The sequence below is a fragment of the Leuresthes tenuis genome, unplaced genomic scaffold (assembly GCF_036924035.1).
Source record: "Leuresthes tenuis unplaced genomic scaffold, fLeuTen1.0.hap1 SCAF_12, whole genome shotgun sequence".
Lineage (NCBI taxonomy): Eukaryota > Metazoa > Chordata > Actinopteri > Atheriniformes > Atherinopsidae > Leuresthes > Leuresthes tenuis.
Genome location: NW_027325366.1, coordinates 24688068 through 24706246, shown reverse-complemented (window position 1 = coordinate 24706246; position 18179 = coordinate 24688068). Strand labels below are relative to the sequence as shown.

At 41.6% G+C, this 18179-nt stretch overlaps 2 protein-coding genes across 4 annotated transcripts in view; one reads left to right on the top strand and one right to left on the bottom strand.

Moving 5' to 3' along the window:
* LOC140319572 (polyprenol dehydrogenase-like) overlaps nucleotides 1–8798 on the bottom strand; it is a 40177-nt gene extending 31379 nt beyond the window's left edge. Inside the window, exon 1 of the mRNA XM_072397254.1 lies at nucleotides 8231–8798. The gene's annotated coding sequence lies outside the window, so the exon portion shown is untranslated. The remainder of the gene's footprint in view (nucleotides 1–8230) is intronic.
* Nucleotides 8799–9709: 911 nt separating this feature from the next.
* On the top strand, nucleotides 9710–17320 carry znf148 (zinc finger protein 148). 3 transcript variants are annotated; one of them, XM_072397239.1, is made up of 7 exons: nucleotides 9710–9808; nucleotides 12043–12314; nucleotides 12992–13117; nucleotides 13250–13373; nucleotides 13525–13608; nucleotides 13703–13821; nucleotides 14595–17320. In XM_072397239.1, the coding sequence occupies exons 2-7, from the start codon at nucleotides 12066–12068 to the stop codon at nucleotides 16230–16232; spliced, it is 2340 nt and encodes a 779-aa protein (XP_072253340.1). In that variant the 5' UTR covers nucleotides 9710–9808; nucleotides 12043–12065; the 3' UTR covers nucleotides 16233–17320. The 3 variants fall into 3 exon arrangements, with proteins under 3 accessions (XP_072253340.1, XP_072253338.1, XP_072253339.1); XM_072397237.1 differs by having other exon boundaries at nucleotides 12043–12410; XM_072397238.1 differs by lacking the exon at nucleotides 9710–9808 and adding an exon at nucleotides 10769–10865 and having other exon boundaries at nucleotides 12043–12410.
* Nucleotides 17321–18179: the final 859 nt, after the last annotated feature.

Genomic DNA, 18179 nt, shown 5'->3' with positions numbered 1-18179 from the left:
ACATTATAAATACATAATCAAATACTTACTGTTACTCCTGACATTGCAATGATAGTACAGACAAGTGTCATGTGGGACAAGATCAAAGGCTATGGTCTTTGATCAGTGACAACATTCTGGAATTATATCTTTGGACTTTGTGACAAAAATGGGTTTTAATCAACTTAACACTAAACATTATAATTCCTATCCCCAGCAATACACATGTGAAGTAGATCAGATGAATGGATGACAGACATACAGATAGAGATTCCTTCTTTTATTAGTGAGATACTTTGTGTTCTTACCTAAGAAATAGCAAGGAAGAGTAGAAGAAGTGCAACAAACCATTCATCTCAGCACATTTAGGTTTGATGTGTATCATTTTTGCCTGATTAAGTTTTTAGTTTATTTTTTTTAGACGTCATGCCTTTTTTTCTCTTTTACATCATGATATCGCTACTTTTACTTATTACTAGTCTTGTGTCATGGGTTTCATCCCAGCCCCAGCCTTCTATGAAGACAAGGGAAAACGAACTAAATAAATATGAAATAAATAGATAAATAAATAAACACTTAGACTATTAAAGAGGAGAACCGGGAGGAAACCCCAGGAGAAGCAGTTCGGAGTGGGATCTCACTCAGAGACGTGGGTGGGAAAAGGCCATTGAAAGGCCAACTTATAAACACGGAAATTAAACCTAAGATTTTTTATTTTTGCAATTAGCAGCTGCACATTACAGCTGATAACATCCTGGAAACACAAGATGTCTGGGATCTTGGTCATTATATTCTAGACTGTTTTACAGGTGTGTGTGTTTTCTCTTGTGTCTGAAATCTCTCTCAGATTGACAACAATCATAGGTTTATCAGAGACTTACCAGGATGGTTGAAAAGTCTCACATCTAACTGGGACAGCTTGTTGCTATATATTTCTTGAAGCTATAGAGCGCAAGCGAAATTCAGCGTCCTCAGCATTTCACATAATATTTTGAACAATCCAACTCTTTTCAGCTGCCTTATATGCCTGTTCAGAGCTTCACAAACTTTCCCTTGAACTGTAATTGATCTTTCTCCAGTTTCCAGGCTATTGTAGATAAACATGAAAGCAGCTCCTGAAATGTCAGATGTACTAAAAAAAAAAAAAAAAACCTCGCAGCTTCCGTAATTACACCTGGGCAAAGAACAAATACTCCAGGATCAGATTTGTGCACATAGTTTGAAGTTAGAACAAAGGTCTCGCACAAAAAAAAAGAAAAGACAAAAACTGCAGACTACAAACTGCAGCCCACAAAAAATATTCATACCCTTTTATCCATGCTATGTGCACACAAACTGTGTGTGTGACATGCATTTTTTCATTTGTAGGGGACAAAAATGTGTGCGTATGTACACTCATGTTCATCAAACACATCCCAAAACCATTTTCCTAACTGCCATCAGGGAGAGGATGTCTTTCTATTAGTAGATGTAGAATGAGGAGCAGTGGGAGGGATATTTGCTTGTACCAATTAAGACTGTCATTAACGCTCAATAACACATTCTCAAATACACACTTACACGCAGTACAAGACAAGTGAACACACAGTATTTAACACATTTGGTTTAACAGTCTGCGAGTTAGTGTGTGCTCTTCTTTCTGTCTGAAACCTGTTGTCACTGTTACGGGACTGCGATTCTCTTTCATCTCTTGCGTTCCTCCCTCCTTTCTCTCACTCCAGGATTAGGTGAACACTGACAAGTCACAGTGTGTGTATGTGTGGGTGTGTGCTCCACTTTCTCAGCTTCAAGGCCATCAACTCTCTCTTTGTTTAACCCAAAAAAGACAGATTTGGCTCAGTCATGCAGTCCAACGCAAGGACACATTTTATTCAAAGGGTCCTCCAATTTACTTAAACACTTTTGCCACTCCCTGGTTGGATTTTGGTTTTTTGTTTGCTTTTTTCAACAAAAGGTCCAGAACTAGTGTTAAAATTATCACGGGTAATTAGATGTCTGTGCTCATACAGAGGATGATGAGTGAGAAAATCTTATTACATGGAAGCTGATTAAAATTTCAATCCAAAAGTTCAATTTTAATTAAGTCAAAGTTTTCTCAGATGATAAACCTATAATGAAGCAGCTGCCTTCAACCATGAATGACAGAGAAAATCAGATGTGATTCTTAATGAAGACAACATCTAGTAAAGATATCCATCTTGATCTGGAATCGAGTCCTGAGTTGATCCTGTTTAACATTATTGATCGAATGCACCTGGCCAAAGGGATGTCGGATGGGATTCATGCCTAACATGGTGTTTCCATCTCAGCTTTTTCTTTATGCTAATAATGTGCACTGTTCAGGCTAGAGGGAGTCAATTACGCTGACTATATCACATCTTTGTCCAGTGGGGGACATACACCGGGGAGTAAAGACTTAGGAAGGATGTCCAAGACGGAGAGAGGCTCACAGGCACAAAAGTGTGTGTGAGTGTGTATTGAAACTCGGACACAGCAGACATGTGTCACCTCGGCTCCAGTGTCGTCAAGCTAAACTGACATAAACAGCCCCAGGCGGCCCTATCAGAGATGGACTTTACATAACGGCTGAGTCACTCACGATCTATTTTTATGGCTTTGAGGTGTGTGTGCAGTTTTGTATGTTCTAATGCTTCTATCTTCCTGAGAACATGTAAGACCCTCAGAATGAGGACATAACTTATGTGATGATGGGTCATCCTGACCCGGCTTCACTGCTTAAAGGGTGATATGAATAGGGATGAGGCCTAATAAGGGCAGGCACGTGTTGTTTTTTAAAACAACTCTGGGGCAGTTGTTTGCCCTTATGAGAGAGACGATTGTTGTGGAGAAAAAAGACAATAGAGTGATGTGCAACAGGATGTCCGGGTTGTGAATGGGTTAGGGTGAGTGAATCTGATTAAAGTAGACAGTGCTTTTAAGAAAGAGAAAACTGGCTCAACCGCCAGTTACTAAAACAAAAAAGAAACTTTTCATTAATAAAAAAATGAATGACTCGCATATTATTAGGGGTTACAACATTTGTGGTTGAATGAATTGACTCTTCCACAGTTTAAGGATAAATATTGAAATTACTGTAAGACTGAAAAACATTAAGTTTATAATCACCTTTCTTACCAAAAAAGCCATATGCCACCAACCCACAACAGCCACAACAATAGTTTTATGATTATGAGAAACTTCGTTGATGATTTCATGTCTACAAAGCTAGAGTAGGTGTCGAGCGGTGCCGTTTACCATAACTTTTTTTAAGTTATTTGTGAGAATGAATGTTTAACGGACACACAGAAACACGTGTTGCTGTGTTCCAGATTGTGTTTCACACAAAATTAACTGTTGCTTATCCTCACATATCCTCTCTATGGTACACTTCTCCTTGTGCTGTCCTTTTTTCATATACTGTTTATGTGCAGTGTTAGGCAGGAGCACTATAACAAATCCCATCCACTGCTTAAAGCTTCAATAATTCACGTTCATCACTGCATTTTTTATGACCTCATTCTCAGCTTAATGGAGATCTATCAAGGTGTATCAACATTCAAGCGATCTGAAAGAATCCCTTTGTCCTTCAGTCTATGTCTGTACAGAGAATTGTAAAAACAACCTAATCTCATGACAGATGAGATTATGTACCTAAATACTTGCTTATTTAAATTGTGTCCTTTATAACCATTTCCTCAGTCTGTTCACTTATCCACTTCCGTGATTTCCTGCTTTTCTACTTTGCTACCACCCGCTAATGGTTACAATTAGGAGTTGAAAGCACACAGTTGAGATTAGAGTTAAAGTACAGGGTTTGGTTTATATGGTAAAGCAAATTAAGATGGGAAAAGTAAACATTGTTACAGGCTACCACGTTTTACAAATGTTATTATTTTTCAGTTTCTGGTGACTCTGGGCAATGTGAAGGTATTCATCTACTCTGACATGTTCCCTATTTTGTTGCCTCACAATCTGAAATTTAAATGGATCTTTGCAGTTTGTTTTATTTGCTCCCTCCACTCCAGCACACATGCACACACATGCACACACACGCACACACACACACAAAATCTATTCCTGGAAGAGCCCTCTTTTGCATCAATTACAGCTGCAAATCTCTTAAGATATGTCTCTGTGAGTTTCGCACATGTAACTACTGTGATTGTTACTCATTTTGTCAAGATAAATTGCTACTGCTCCTTTGAGCGAGATAGGTTTAACTAGAGTAGAGCAATCTTTGAGTCGTACCACACATTCTTGGTTGGATTGAGGTCTGTGATTTCTCCAGTCCATTCCCAGACATTGAAATGTGCCTCCTTAACCCGCTGTAACGCTGCTTTAACAGGATACTGAGGATCGTTGTCACATTGACTTGTGAACCACTCTTCCACTCTCAATTTCCTGGACAACTAAAAAAAGATCATCCACGTTTTGCTTCTTTAGCATCATTACTTCAATTCTGACCTTTTCTCAGGCAATGTCAATAAAAACCATCCCCTCAGCATGATTATGCCACCACCATGCTTCAGTTTGTGAATGGTGATCCAAGGGCTATTGGTGTGTTTTTGCTTGATGGGCAGCTAGTTCTGTTCTAGTCTCATCCAGCCAGAGTACCTTTGTCCACATTTAGAGTCTTCCAGATTTTTGCTTTCTCTAAGCAATGAGGTTTTTTTCTGGCCTCTCTTCCCTAAAGCTCAGCATTATGAAATGTACGACTTAAAGTGGTACGATGGACCAGCGCTCCAAGAGTTTTGCTGCTCTTTCAGGGTAATCTTTGGCCTCTTTGTTACCTCTCTGATTAATGACCTTCCTGTATGGTTTGTGTAGCCTGCCCCTTCCTGGCAGATTTGTTGTGATGTCGTACTCTTTCCATAATCCAATTTATGGATTTAATGGTGCTCTGACGGGTATTGTGTTTTTTATTTTTCATTACCTAGCTCTGTTTGAGACCTTTTAGAAGAACTCTTTTACCTTCAGTGTGCTGTTTGCACACTTTGGATGTTTTCTAACAGGTGTGTGTGTGTGTGTGTGTGTTTATATATATATATATATATATATATATATATATATATATTCTTCTGCAGTCACATTAACGAACTGACAGGCACAGGTGGGTTAATTTGACATATGATCAGCTGTTCATAGGAATCTGACAAAATGCAATATTTAATAAATCAATAACTGTTTCCTTCACCATGAGTGTACCTGCAGTAAATAGCTAAAGCACAAATTAGCTTTAGTAAAATTAATTAATGAGAAAAAAAGGGTTTTAACTGTAGCTGGAATTCTCGTCCTCTATCTGACCATATATCAGTATTTCAATTGCAAAGAGTATGACATCCAAATTTATTAACTGTGACTCGATACCCTTGCATAGCATAGTGTGATGATCATGCAGTTTCTCATCTAACAAGCAACTGGTGAAATAAAATCCCACTTTCATCAAGTTGATAACAACTTCAATGTTACTGTAGTATAAGTAAACCCTCACAGGTATAACACTGACTGCTCAGCAAGCCTAAACATATAAGAAAGGGATATTTCCGGCTGCTGTCATCCACTGCTGCTTTGTTTCACGCCGCCACTAATATGAATTGTCATGATGATATGACATGTTGTTGTCGGAAGACTGTGAAGGACTATTACACTATAGCCTTATAGCCATAGTCTACACACTTAATGCACTTTCCAGTGTTATGTGAATTGGAAATATCACCCACATGTCACTTTCACAGCCCTGTCTGAATGAGGAGGAACACTGAAGGAAGAATGCCCAATGTGTGAAAAAGTGAATGCCATCGCTTTCACAGACTGATGAAGCCTTTAATGTTACGCATCTCATGTGTTAAAAAGGCATTCGATAGCACTGAGGGGAACCTAATTGAACTAATTATGCTGGTTAACTATTATGGCAGCACAAGATCTTAATTCAGGGCTTTGAAGCAAAGAGGGAGGATATATATTCAGGCACTACTTTTCAGTTTTTAATTTTTTTGATTTTTCCAAAGCATTTTTCTCTTTCTAAATTATGCATTATGAATTGTTGACTATTTGTGGTAGGTCCATAACATAAAAAAAACTAATTATATCAGTTTAAATTCTGGAATATAACCATGAAGACAATTTAATCATAAAGGAAATGCTTTGTGTATGAGTGAAAGTCACACAGTTAAACATCTCCTCTGCTACCACACATGCAGTCAACTGCAGCAGGATCATTTACAGATGTATTCAATGAGAGAAAACATATTGAATGAACCTGGGTGAGTTTCATGCTTATGCATGCACACACGGGTGCACACACACATACACACACACACCTGTCTCCCATCCTGAGTCCCACTGAGCCTTCCCTGCTCCACTTTTTTCAGTAATTTTGGAGCATATCAGTGTTTAACCCCCTCCTACACTGTCACACGCACTGCCTCTCTTCTTTTGCAAACTGAACAGACATACACAGTTGATCAAACACAGCTTCCCCCTTTGCTTCCATCTTAACACATAGCGACAACAATCCAGCATGCAGGACAGCAACAGCTGGAGCAGTTGTCATACACCTTTGTGTTCCTGCTCTCTCATCATGTCATTACTGGGGCAGAGTGAGTCTCAACGGTCATTTTCAGCCTGTGCATGAGTGAGAGTGGGTTGCTATGTCTATGCTGAGAGGGTAACTTAAGCTGCTTGCATACATGTCTGGCAAAATCATTTTATGGCCCTGGTCAAAGAGGGCATCTGCCGTCTTGCCTGTCTGCTTTTCTGCACAGGGCAATACTCTCAACGTGTCAGGAGACTGTGGGGTTTCTTCTTCGTGGCTGTATCCAGTCGTTTTGGCTGCTTTTGCATTTAGAGTGTAGCACCCATAGCCGAACATAAGAGATGTTTAGGCACAAACTTTCTCGGTGAGTTAGGGGAGATGGCTGGCTGTTTGTTATGGGGAGTTAGAGGTAATCCATTCCAAAAAAAAAAAGAAAAAAGAAAGAGCTGCAGACAGTGATTATGACTCAGTAATCACGAGAGATTTCACAAGGTGCATAATTTCCCATTTCCTTTTTTGAAAATATCTAACATAAATTGATGATGTAAACATACAAAAGACTTCTCAAAAGATGAAGATCCTGTTTGCTATGAGGGAGGGCACAATTTATTTATTTATTTTTTGCTATGCATCCCCCTCCCCTCTTCACAGGTTAAGTTTTTAAAAAAAGATCAACATGTCCTTGGTCTGTCCTTCGTGAACATTTTTTTTAGTTTTTCTGGTTGAGGACAGCAGACTAAAATGTTTTGTACCTACATGAAAAGCAGCCTACATATCACACATATTAATAGATTTATGGGCCATCTGACATTATTTATGCACCAGGGGCCAACGTGCCTGCAATATCGAGAAGTCCCTCATTAAGCGTGAACTGCAGTGCGTTTGTTTGAGTGAGTAGACGTGCGTCTGTGCGTGTGTGTGCGCGCGTGTTTGCGTGCGTGTGTGTATGTGTGTGTTGAGTCAGTACACAGTCAGACTGGACATAGCACGACGGAAGAAGCTCAAGCTGTCAAGTCGAATGAATTTGCGCTATGCGTAAAAGCATTAACGGAGTATTGGCGATAAGGGCGCCAGAAAAGAAGAGGAAAAACACATGACACAAAACAGATTAAGAATGAGACGCACGGGAACCGGTGGAGATAATCCTGTTATCTTGTTGGACGTTAAATGCCAGTGTGAAGCATCCTCAGAGACCTAGATGAACTGAACGCGAACTAATGCTGCGGATATGTAAGGAGGGAGGAGAAGTGGGCTAACAATGCTGACAACATTAGGAAAACACTGTTGTTCTTGACCTTAAGGGACATCTACGGCGTTTACCGCAATGTCACTGGCGGTCTTCGCTCTCCACACACTAACTAAGAGCCCCCCCACACACGCGCGCGCGCCGTTTGACTCTACTTCGATATCCCCTTGATGACATTGTATCACCTTTGAAAATTCCTTTTCAGTAATAACTGCGGGTGTCTGATACACACGGTGTCAGTGATGGATGATCGTTGTCAATTTGGAAAAAAGAGGGGGATTTGGTGGGCTCTACTCTGGTTTGGGATACCGGGCGCCGCTGGAGAGAGTGCCGGTCATCACCTTTTAAACAGAGCGCGTTTAACATTACGCGCAACAAGCGTGCGCGCGTGTTCACACAAACACAGACACACAGAGAGAGCCAAAACACGAATGTTGACGTAAAAAGACAAGACAGATATGAGGACTTACAGGATGACCCTGGGCTCTGTGGGCTCCGCTGTGCGCCCCATTGTTGTGTTCCTGTTACTCCCGTTTTAACGGAATCCTCAGATGCCGTGGTCGCAGTCCACGTCTCTGCAAATGTACCACAGGATCACATAGAGAATTAGGAGTATGGCGAATATGAAGAGCGCTACTAGGATGGCCTTGGTCACTGGAGAGATGAGCGACTGCATGTCAGGAGCAGAGCCGGGCAGAGCGGCGTGGGGCTCCGAGTCCGTCCGTCCTCAGTCTGCTATCTCTCTCGCTCTCCTCCTCAGCTCTCCGCCGCTCCGGTGGCAACTGTTGAGTACGGAGCCCGGGGATTTGCCGCGCACGAACACACACATTTAGAGCCGTGCGCGCATGCACACGCGCTCCGCGTACGCTAACACGTTGGTACCCCGGCGATCAGGGCGCGCAACGCGTGGGGGCTTCCCTTGCTGGCTGCAGAGTAGTTGGTTGCCGCTCCCCGGATCCACTCTCTCCGGTAGCCTGCCGAACATCAGAAGATTCGCAGACAAGGGAGACTCAATTGATATCACTTGCAGTTCCTACAGAGAGGTCTGCGCTATAAAAGCACGATGCAATTCAGATTTTAAGAATAAAACCTGGCAGAGACTGTCAAGGCTGAATGGAAAAGTCCGAACTTGCGCACCGAGCTGCTGCACTTGAAGGCAAACAGTTTGATTAGTATTCCTCACGGCGGCGTGTGTGTGTGATCGCTGACTTGACAGGCTATCATCTTATCACGACCCTCCACATCCCTTTTTAGGCGAACTGTCAGTGGAAGGATTAAGGTATAGATTATTCTAGATGGTTATCAAATTAAACCCGTTTCCCCTTGAGCTCTTTACTGTTACTGAAGCCTTGAATTATCACAATAGATTAAACCTCAGATTGCCAGGATAGAACTAATGATATAAGGAAGATGATCACAATGTCATGGAAAACTGTCAAATCTTTGTACTGTAGCTCTCTGTACGTGAGACTGTAATGTTGTGAACAAAGGGGAAAGAAAATGATTTAGGAAAGGGGTTGGACCTCCTATGAACACGCATATGCCTCGCTCACAGTCCTTTTTAAACATATCGCTATCATCAAGCAAAATCGGGAAATCGATCTAGACATCATTTGTATGCAGTAGGCCTAGATGTAACTTTTTCACATGTGCCCACTTTATAATCTATGAACAGATTCGTACTTTTACGCATCAATGTACATCTCAGACTAATCATATTTATCTATAGCTAATACTAAAACATGATATCCTGGGCTACCTACTGGACATGAACACATTCTCATGGAAGACTTGACTGGCCATATCTAGGCTTATAAAACATCGTGATAGATCACTGAGGTTGTGGAAGTGGGTCGCGAACTCGACATCACCATCAGCATTAAGCGGGGCGACCCGATCACCTCGCTTGCCGATGTCAACCACTAGATGGCGACAAAATACATTTTTTACATGCCTTCATGAAACGAGATGGTGTGTTTGCTTATTCCGCACACCATCGTTGCACTTGCATAACAATCATGACAGCTAAACGAGTCTAAGACACGCAGGTAAGAAGAAATAATCGACATTTAGTTGTTGACATGTCTCACGTGCGTCACTGAGGCGCATTGTTGTTGTTTGACGTGGAAACGAGTTAGCGAGGTGTAGCTAATAACAGCCAATATCACTGTGGCCTATTGAGAGTGGCTGAGGAAGCTTGAGATGCTAGCGCTGTGCAAACTAGCCGTACTGATAAGTTTGGTGAAATGAGCAGGCGAAAGTTGTGCTTGTCACCACGTGCATCGTTTGACGAGAGCTACAATTTATTTGAAAAATATGTATATTGCATGTGAGAAGAGTGCTGCAATCAAGATAAGGTGTTTACTTAAAATTACAAACGAGTCTGACCAATATTTGTAAACAGCTTGCTAGCGACTAGCTAACTAGCTTCGAACAGGCCATAAAGATTTGTCAAGTAGCAGTAAATAGGATATGACCTCCGGTATCGTTCTGCAAAGTAAAGGACTACACTTTATTAAAGCTTTATGAACATGTCTGGTCTATGGTGGTTTCACATCAACCTTATACATCATATTTCTTGGTATTGGTGCGACTTTTGTTTATCTAAATTAAAATTTGGTAACTTTTCCTCAAAATGTGTTTGTTTTGAATCCATTTTATAGAATTTGGTCATTTGTTTTTAAGTTTTGGGCCAAACTTGAGTATTTTTAATCGGTAGGAACCCGTAGTCAGGTTACATTAACTAATTTCATGTATCTTTTGGTTGTTGGATGTCTCATCAGGGGCATGTGTCCATTTAGATTGGAGACCAAGACAATACAAGGCAGTCAGTGTTTCTAAGCACAATTATTAGTTTGCATGTAGTTGATGCGGTTGCATCCATTGATAGTCGTGGTATTTATATGCCGCTTTGAGCAGTTTGAGTTAACGGTAGGAATTAAAAGGAAGACCGGCTCTATAGTTGAGCTTGTATTTTGAAGACACAGTCGCTCCTTTCTTCCTGTGTTGTTGTAGCAGAGTTTTGAATTTGATTTAGCATATTTGACAAGCGCGGTTAGCTAGCTGACTAGCTAGGTTCCGAAGCCTCTTAATACCAGTGACACTGTGAGTGTGTTTGCATATTTTTTTGGTCTGTTTTAGCTGTGACAGATATTTTTGTGCCTGCGCTGCTGTTTCTTGGGTCAGTCTGCGTTTGTTTTAGTTTCAAACGTCTCACGAAACTGTGCAGAAGTACTAGCTTTAGCTAGCTTTACGTAGTGAGATCAAGAGATTGCTAACGTTAGACATATGGCTAATTAGGTCTTGTAGTGTAACTCTAAATAAGAGCAATACTAGTTTAACACTGCGCTAAAAAACGTACACATATCCTGTCATTTGGAAATGATAAATTATATATAATAGTCTTTTGACGGGAATAAATATAATTGCCACAGCAACACTTTTGAACATTATGAGTCTTCAGTCTATAATTCCCATTATTTCAATAAAGTTTCATCTTTCCGATTTCACTCCGTGCTTCTCAGTAGTCCACACTTTACACTTCATTTTGCAAGATAAGATTACAGAAACAACAGCTGACCCAGTTACAGAAGTTGACACTTTACCAGAGGAGACATTGCTGACATTAGATATGGAACTGACACGGATTGTAACAGCTATTGTAAGATAGTAAGTCTTTTTTTTAAAACTTCCTTTATTCCAGTGTGTACCATCAGTGAATGAAAAACTTTAGAATTTGATATAGGTATTTTATTGCATAAAACAGCATTGTGCTTTAGCCAATCAAACAACAGTGTCAGTTTAGATGGCTTGTTCTTTCCATGGTTTAGTAATAATAATAACAATGATTAAATATTTCTTACTTTTTCCTTGTGCTAGGAATCAAAGTACGCTACCACTGCATTTTGAGTTGTAACAGTTATGACAGGAAGATAACTTTATGGTTTATGGGGAATGTTGCAACTGTAAGCTCACAAGTTTTCTGTTTTCATTCTTTACTCCGATGATCCTTAATGTTTTTGTGTGTGATTTGAAATCTTTATTCTAAATAAGAGCGATTAAATGGGCTATTATTTGCTGTTTGGCATTGGCTGGTAATGATTTAAGAGGCTTGTGGACTACAAATGAATGAGGATACATTTGCATTGCAAGCACCCTCGTCATCATGGCTATCTTGAAACTCTTCTTCCCGTCATCTCTGAGTAACAAGCAGGAATCTTCTGGAATTAGTCTGTTTGACTTTTGACCTCATTGGCCTTGTCCTCCTTCCTTGTTTTTACAGACTCAAGAACTACTCGATGTAAGATGAACGCTGAGGACAAGTTGGAGGGCATGCTGCAGAAGTGCAGCAGCGGTGGAATAGATGGAGGTGGGAGAGTTAGCCTGGGCAGCGGAGGAGGACTGGTGGTGATGACTCTTGGGGAACGATCTCTGGCCAATCACCCCCTGCTGGCTGAGGACGATGATGACGAAGACGACGACGAGGACTTGACAGGAAGCTCGTTGGTCACTCATGACCTGGTGCCTCCGGAGCAGCTGATGATGCAAGAGGAGGTGACAAAGAATGGTGAAGAGGAGGGAGAAGGCGAGGTGGGAGTGCATTTCCCCCTAAAACTCACCCATAAGTTGCCCTGCTTGCTTCATATGCCAGTGAGTTCATGCTGGTGAAGGAGTTTGTCGTGTTTTGATTAGCTTATTTGCATGGATGCTGGATCTGCTGTGTCAACTTTTTAAGCAGGCATGGCAGAAAATGGCAGGAAATGTCAGGCTATCGGTCCATTTAACACTATATATATATAACAAATATTGACATCCCTGTCTCTAGTGTCAACTGGTGATTTAAATGTTTGACAGATAAAAGAAGATCAAACATTCTGAAAGTTCTGAAAGCTCACCCCTTATCTACTGCACTGAAATTAAACTTAAGATGCACTGATTCATATTTGGAGTTTAAAAATTGTACTCCAGGTGCCCATAAACTGATATAAGTCATGCAGAGTTGCAGATTAATCTCTCAGCATGTTGAAGGTATTCTAGGACCTGACATTCCCCTCCAGTCTGTTGTGCCTGGGGCAATTCCATGGTGAGGCGCCTTCATGTTGTTTGATTATCCTCTCCTTACCCGCTAGCACCTGCCAGACCTGCATAGACCACTTGCTGGCCGGGTGGCTCATAAACTAGGTCATGTGCCATTTTAAATGTCTTGACTATCTATGGTCCTGCTTTTACAGTTGAGCATCAAGCAGGAGCTGAAGCTGTCTGACCCAGCAGTCCATATAAAGAAGGACAAAAAAGCAATTAAGGAGCTGATGGTGTGTCCCAAGAAGAAAAAAAGGAAGCAGCGCTCACCAGCAAAGGTGCAAGTCAGTTTCTATCTCAGCAATGATCCTTTTTTTTTTTCTTTGTCTTTTTAAGTTAACATGCATACAGATATCTAAGCTAAATGGATACTACTGTCCTACCTGTCTTTGTTCTTTATACTGTTGTAGATTCTCAGCATGAATGATGATGGATCTTTGGGGACACCGAACCCTAAGTGTCATGTTTGTGTTCACTGTAATGCTGCATTCAGAACAAACTACCATCTGCAGAGGCATGTCTTCATTCACACTGGTATGAGTTACCCAGCCATGTTTTGAGATACTTGCATCAAATTCTACATTGTACATGCTTCCATGACAATCTTGTTTTGAAACTCGATATTTTGGCTGTGTTTCATGTGAAAAGCAGACGGTGTATTGTCATTTATACTGGTGTTTTTCAGGCGAGAAACCATTTCAGTGCAGCCAGTGTGACATGCGCTTCATTCAGAAATACCTTCTCCAGAGACACGAGAAGATCCACACTGGTGAGTAAAGAATGACTGCAGTCATCGTTCTCAAGGGTTTTATCTGTCATGTCAGTCTCCAATGAGTCGTGTTGATTTTTGTCTGTTTGCACAGGTGAGAAGCCTTTTCGCTGTGATGAGTGTGGGATGAGGTTTATCCAGAAGTATCACATGGAGAGACACAAGAGGACTCACAGTGGAGAGAAGCCCTACCAATGTGACTACTGTCACCAGGTATACTGCTGCTCTTTGTGTGTATAGTATTGCATTTGAGAGCAAGAATATGGTCATTTAAGAGAACTTTAAAGAGGATTTAAGTGGATCCAAAGCAAGAAAACATTGTTTCATTTTAGTTCTTTCCATGCTTCATATTCACCCTGACCTTTTAGGAACAAACTAATCTGTGTCAGTCAGACAGACTTGTGGGTAACTCACAGTTGTTGCAGTGATGTCGTCCTGCATCATCTGGGCCTGTTGGGGGAAATTAGATTTCAGCGGCTGACAGTAACTCAGTTTTTACCTCGATGGTTCTGAGTTGGTATTTATGCTTCCTGGTTTAGACGGAATGAAAACGAGGCTCCTTTTAATCGACTCCATCTTCCAAGGAGGCCCACAGTGCAGAACAAACAGTCAGACTACAGCTGAAATCAGCTTTGCTTTTGACTGACTGATTGTGTTTACTGTTTATTCTTCGTCTTATTCCAAGGAGTTATCTGTGTTAGACATCCCAGTTTTACAAGCGTGATAAGGATTGTCAGGAAAAATGATGTACATCTCTACATTAAGAGTTAGGAGCTCTCCTCAAAATCATTTTCATTATTCTTGTTAAGAAATGTCTCTATAACTTTTATGTATGCATAATGTGCATTAAACAACATTAAAAACATTAGAAATTGGAAAGAAAGGAATTTAAAAAGGGATTAATTTGAGATTCAATGTTTCTTTCGTTTTGCAATTGTCTGTTTGCTGTAACTTAAAAATATCTTCGTTGTCTCCTCTCCCCGCAGTACTTCTCCAGAACAGATCGGGTTTTAAAGCACAGAAGAATGTGTCACGAAAACCGAGAGAGGAAAACGAACAAGAGCGCCGGAAAAGTTGGGCCTTCGCGTGAAGCGGAGTCTTTGGGGTCTCCATTTCTTCCCAAAGAGTGCTCTCTACCCAAGAAAAAGCGGCAGAAATGTGCAGAGAAGAGTTCAGGCGCTTCCACTACTGTCCAGGCAGAAGGGCACACCTACGCTGTTAAAGGAACGGAAGAGAATGAGGGGCAGAGTCGAGAGAAGATTGAAAGTCCGTCACTATATGCTGTGTCCTCCAAGGTAAAACATGAGTATGTGATTGCAGATTACTCCGTGGAACTCCCCGAAGAAGCAGCCAGCCAACACGAAGATGGAGAAGTGTCATCAGAGGAGACGACACCACCTAAGATAGTCCTGAAGAAAGTCGCCAAGAGGACTCTGAAACAGCCCAGTGAGCAGGCCCCTCCCTGCTTGCCTACCTTGTCCTCCTATGAGGAAAATGATAAGGTGGCTCAGTACACCTTTGACATTGTGGACAAGCAAGGCCTGTTAGAGGTGGAAGGCAACACTGAGCTCGAATCAGTTGAAACTCTTCAAGGAGGACCAACAAAACCAGCAGCCAGCAGCACAAACTACGACGACGCCATGCAGTTTCTCAAGAAGAAGCGTTACCTTCAAGCTGCGATGGCAAACAACGGCCGGGATTATGGCCTGAACGCGAGCAGCATCTCTTCTCAGCCACCTGTTACTCAAACTGTGGTGTCAACCGTTATTGATGAGACTGTCCCTGCCACCATTCTGGAGCCCCAGCCAATCAGCACGGAGATAAAGACGACTCATGACAAGAACGTTTTGCCCGATGAGGTTCTTCAGACGCTGTTGGATCACTACTCCAACAAAGCAAATGGGCAGTCGGACATTTCTTTTAGTGTGGCTGGCACAGAGGTGACCTCAAGCATATCTATTAATTCCTCGGACGTTTCAGACACCAACCCCGTGGAGGGCCTCGGAGTCTCCAGTGCCCAGGCTCAACCAGCGACTGAGAAAGTCAGTCTCTTGCAAGAATACTCAAAATTTCTCCAGCAGGCACTGGAGAGGACCAGTCAGAACGACAGTTACCTGACCAGCCAGAGCCTCAGTTTGGTCTCCGAAAACCCAACATTAGCCGGACAGCCTCTGTTCTCCACAGAGAAACAATTTCCCTCCCCAAGCAGGTTCAAAACAGGGATGGGCTCTCCGCTACGGTCCACTTTAGAGAAACCTCACTTTGGATTACTGGTCGGAGACTCCCAGCACTCATTTTCATTTTCAGGTGACGAGACCTCGCCTCCTTCTGCGGTGTCCCCAGCTGAGGAGGACTTTCTGGAGCAGGTCTCACCCGCTAAAAAGACTGACTCTTCACAAGGGATACTGCAGACTTTCCAGATAAGCTCCTTTGATCACAACTTCAAATCACATTTCCAGACATTGAGATCTGGAACCTCCTCGCAGTTTACTGTTGCCAACGGACAAGTAAGTGTCCGAGGACACAGCACAGACTTCTCAGAGTTCCCTTTAGTTCGTGTCACTGAGACCAGGTCTCAGCTGAACTCTTCCCCTGATGTTTCAACCAGCGAATCATTTGGCTGAAGGAAAACGGGGAGAAATATTCATTAGTTGATCATTTCAGCAGCACTTTATCTAATCTCTCCTGTTTTGCCAAAAAAAAAAAAAAAAACAACAAAAAAACAAACAAAAAAAAGTCTCATTGCAAATTACGTGCTCTTTCTTGAATTAGTTAGCAAAAATGTTCATGTTTTGGTTTTTTTTCCTCAACTCGAACCTCTCATATAGGAAGCATCGTATAATTAGCATTTCCCCATTTGTAAAACAAAGCATTTCTCCTTCTGGAATGTACAGCACCCGAAGAGATTAAGTGACCAAAGTGTAATGCAGGAGTTTTGTTAATATTCTCACACTTTTACCGCCATAAGAGTTTATTTTTTAATGTCGGGGTCAGTTTGCCTTGCTCAAAATGATTCAGTCTCTCTTGCTGCTTAATGCAATATTTCCACTTACAACATGTCGGCTGTATTTATGTATGCCTTTTTGTTCTTACTGTAGCTACCTCCCCATGCTGTTTATCCGAGGAAACAACTGAATTTGCATTCATCAACAGAGCCTCCTTATTCCAGGTCTTTAATTACTGCATTACGACACAGTAGCAAATCGCTCTTCACTTTCTGCGTTGAAGTCACTTTATTCTCAGCTGAAGTGGAGATTTCCGTGTATCCAAACGGTACAGACTGATTAAATGCATCCGGTCTGGTTCCCTTTTATAGACTGAGTCTAATTTGTTTGGTGTAGTGACCAAAACATTAGAAATCTTACTTTTCGCTCATGAATTGCTCAACATTGTGTGATACTTGCGCGGGCGGGATAGGTTGCGTAGTAAAAAGGCTCGGCCATGTCAGATTGAAAACTTTGTTTAAAAACAAGTTTCTTTCTCTCACTACAAAAAAAACGATCTCTATGTTTCTTAGCTGCACGGGTAATGGTTGCAGGATAATTTCTATTTTCTGTCAGTGGTTAAAGTAATCTGCAGTGTAGTGTCAGGATTGTGCTTAGTTTTTGCACAGTTTGCACACTCTTAACTACAGAGAAAGTTGTGAGAATGTGAGATTTGCCAGTTCTATTGAAAACTATCTTGCCAGATTCGGTTTGGGGTTTATTTGAAATGAAATATTTAGCTCCCTGCAGCTGAACCTTAAAAGGATGTAGCTTGTTGGTGCGGTTTATTGTACTTGTTATAGTTGTTGTAGTTCTTGGAAGTTACGATCGTGGGATGACAGCCGTTCAGTGAGAGTCAACAAAGTTGAATTAATTTAGCTTCTGTGCCTTTTTCCTTTCTTGTTTTTTTTTTTCAGCACTTGCTTTTTCTCATTCTTTCGTTAGTTTTTTATTGCTCAGCCTGTTCTTTAAGGCTACTAACCCCTCTTGCACAACAACAAACGCATAAGCTATCAACCTTTTCACTCTGCAAGACGTGGAACTGGGAGCTTTATTTGATTTTTGCCTTTTTGCGCTTGATTAATTGTTTAAGTCTTCGAGAGAAAAGTCTGATCTTCAAACTATTACGTCGTCCCGAGGAAAATGGCGTTTGAGCGACTGAACGAGCACGGCTTCGTGTCTTAAATGTCAGCAGCTTTTCTTTTCATTCTCCTTCCACTACCATGCTTTTCCGAACGCGCACGTGATGCTGTTCGAGGTCTCTCCTGTGCGCCGTCACACTGTCGATTGCTTCCCACGTGTACATACATTTGTGATCGTGTCGGTGCTACTGTGTTTAACACTGTCTTATATGCACCATCCAGTTCGAAACTGGCGTTGAGCTCCTTCTCGTTACAACTCCGCTGACAATCAGGCGGCACCGCGTTAATCATCGAACCCTTCTCCGTCATTGATCATTCCCTGTAGAATGTGTAGACAACACCCTGCTGTAAATACAGTGTATATTTTTACGTTTTGCAAAGTACTGTTTATTGATCGACGCAAAGCGTGGGCAAAGAGACGCGTTTTGCCAGCGGAAAGCATATG

Coding starts and splice junctions, on each gene's coding strand:
- znf148 (XM_072397237.1), top strand. CDS start 12,066: ATGAACGCTGAGGACAAGTTGGAGGGCATGCTGCAGAAGTGCAGCAGC. Junction 13,609..13,702: donor ACACGAGAAGATCCACACTG/GTGAGTAAAGAA, acceptor CTGTTTGCACAG/GTGAGAAGCCTTTTCGCTGT. Junction 13,822..14,594: donor AATGTGACTACTGTCACCAG/GTATACTGCTGC, acceptor CTCTCCCCGCAG/TACTTCTCCAGAACAGATCG.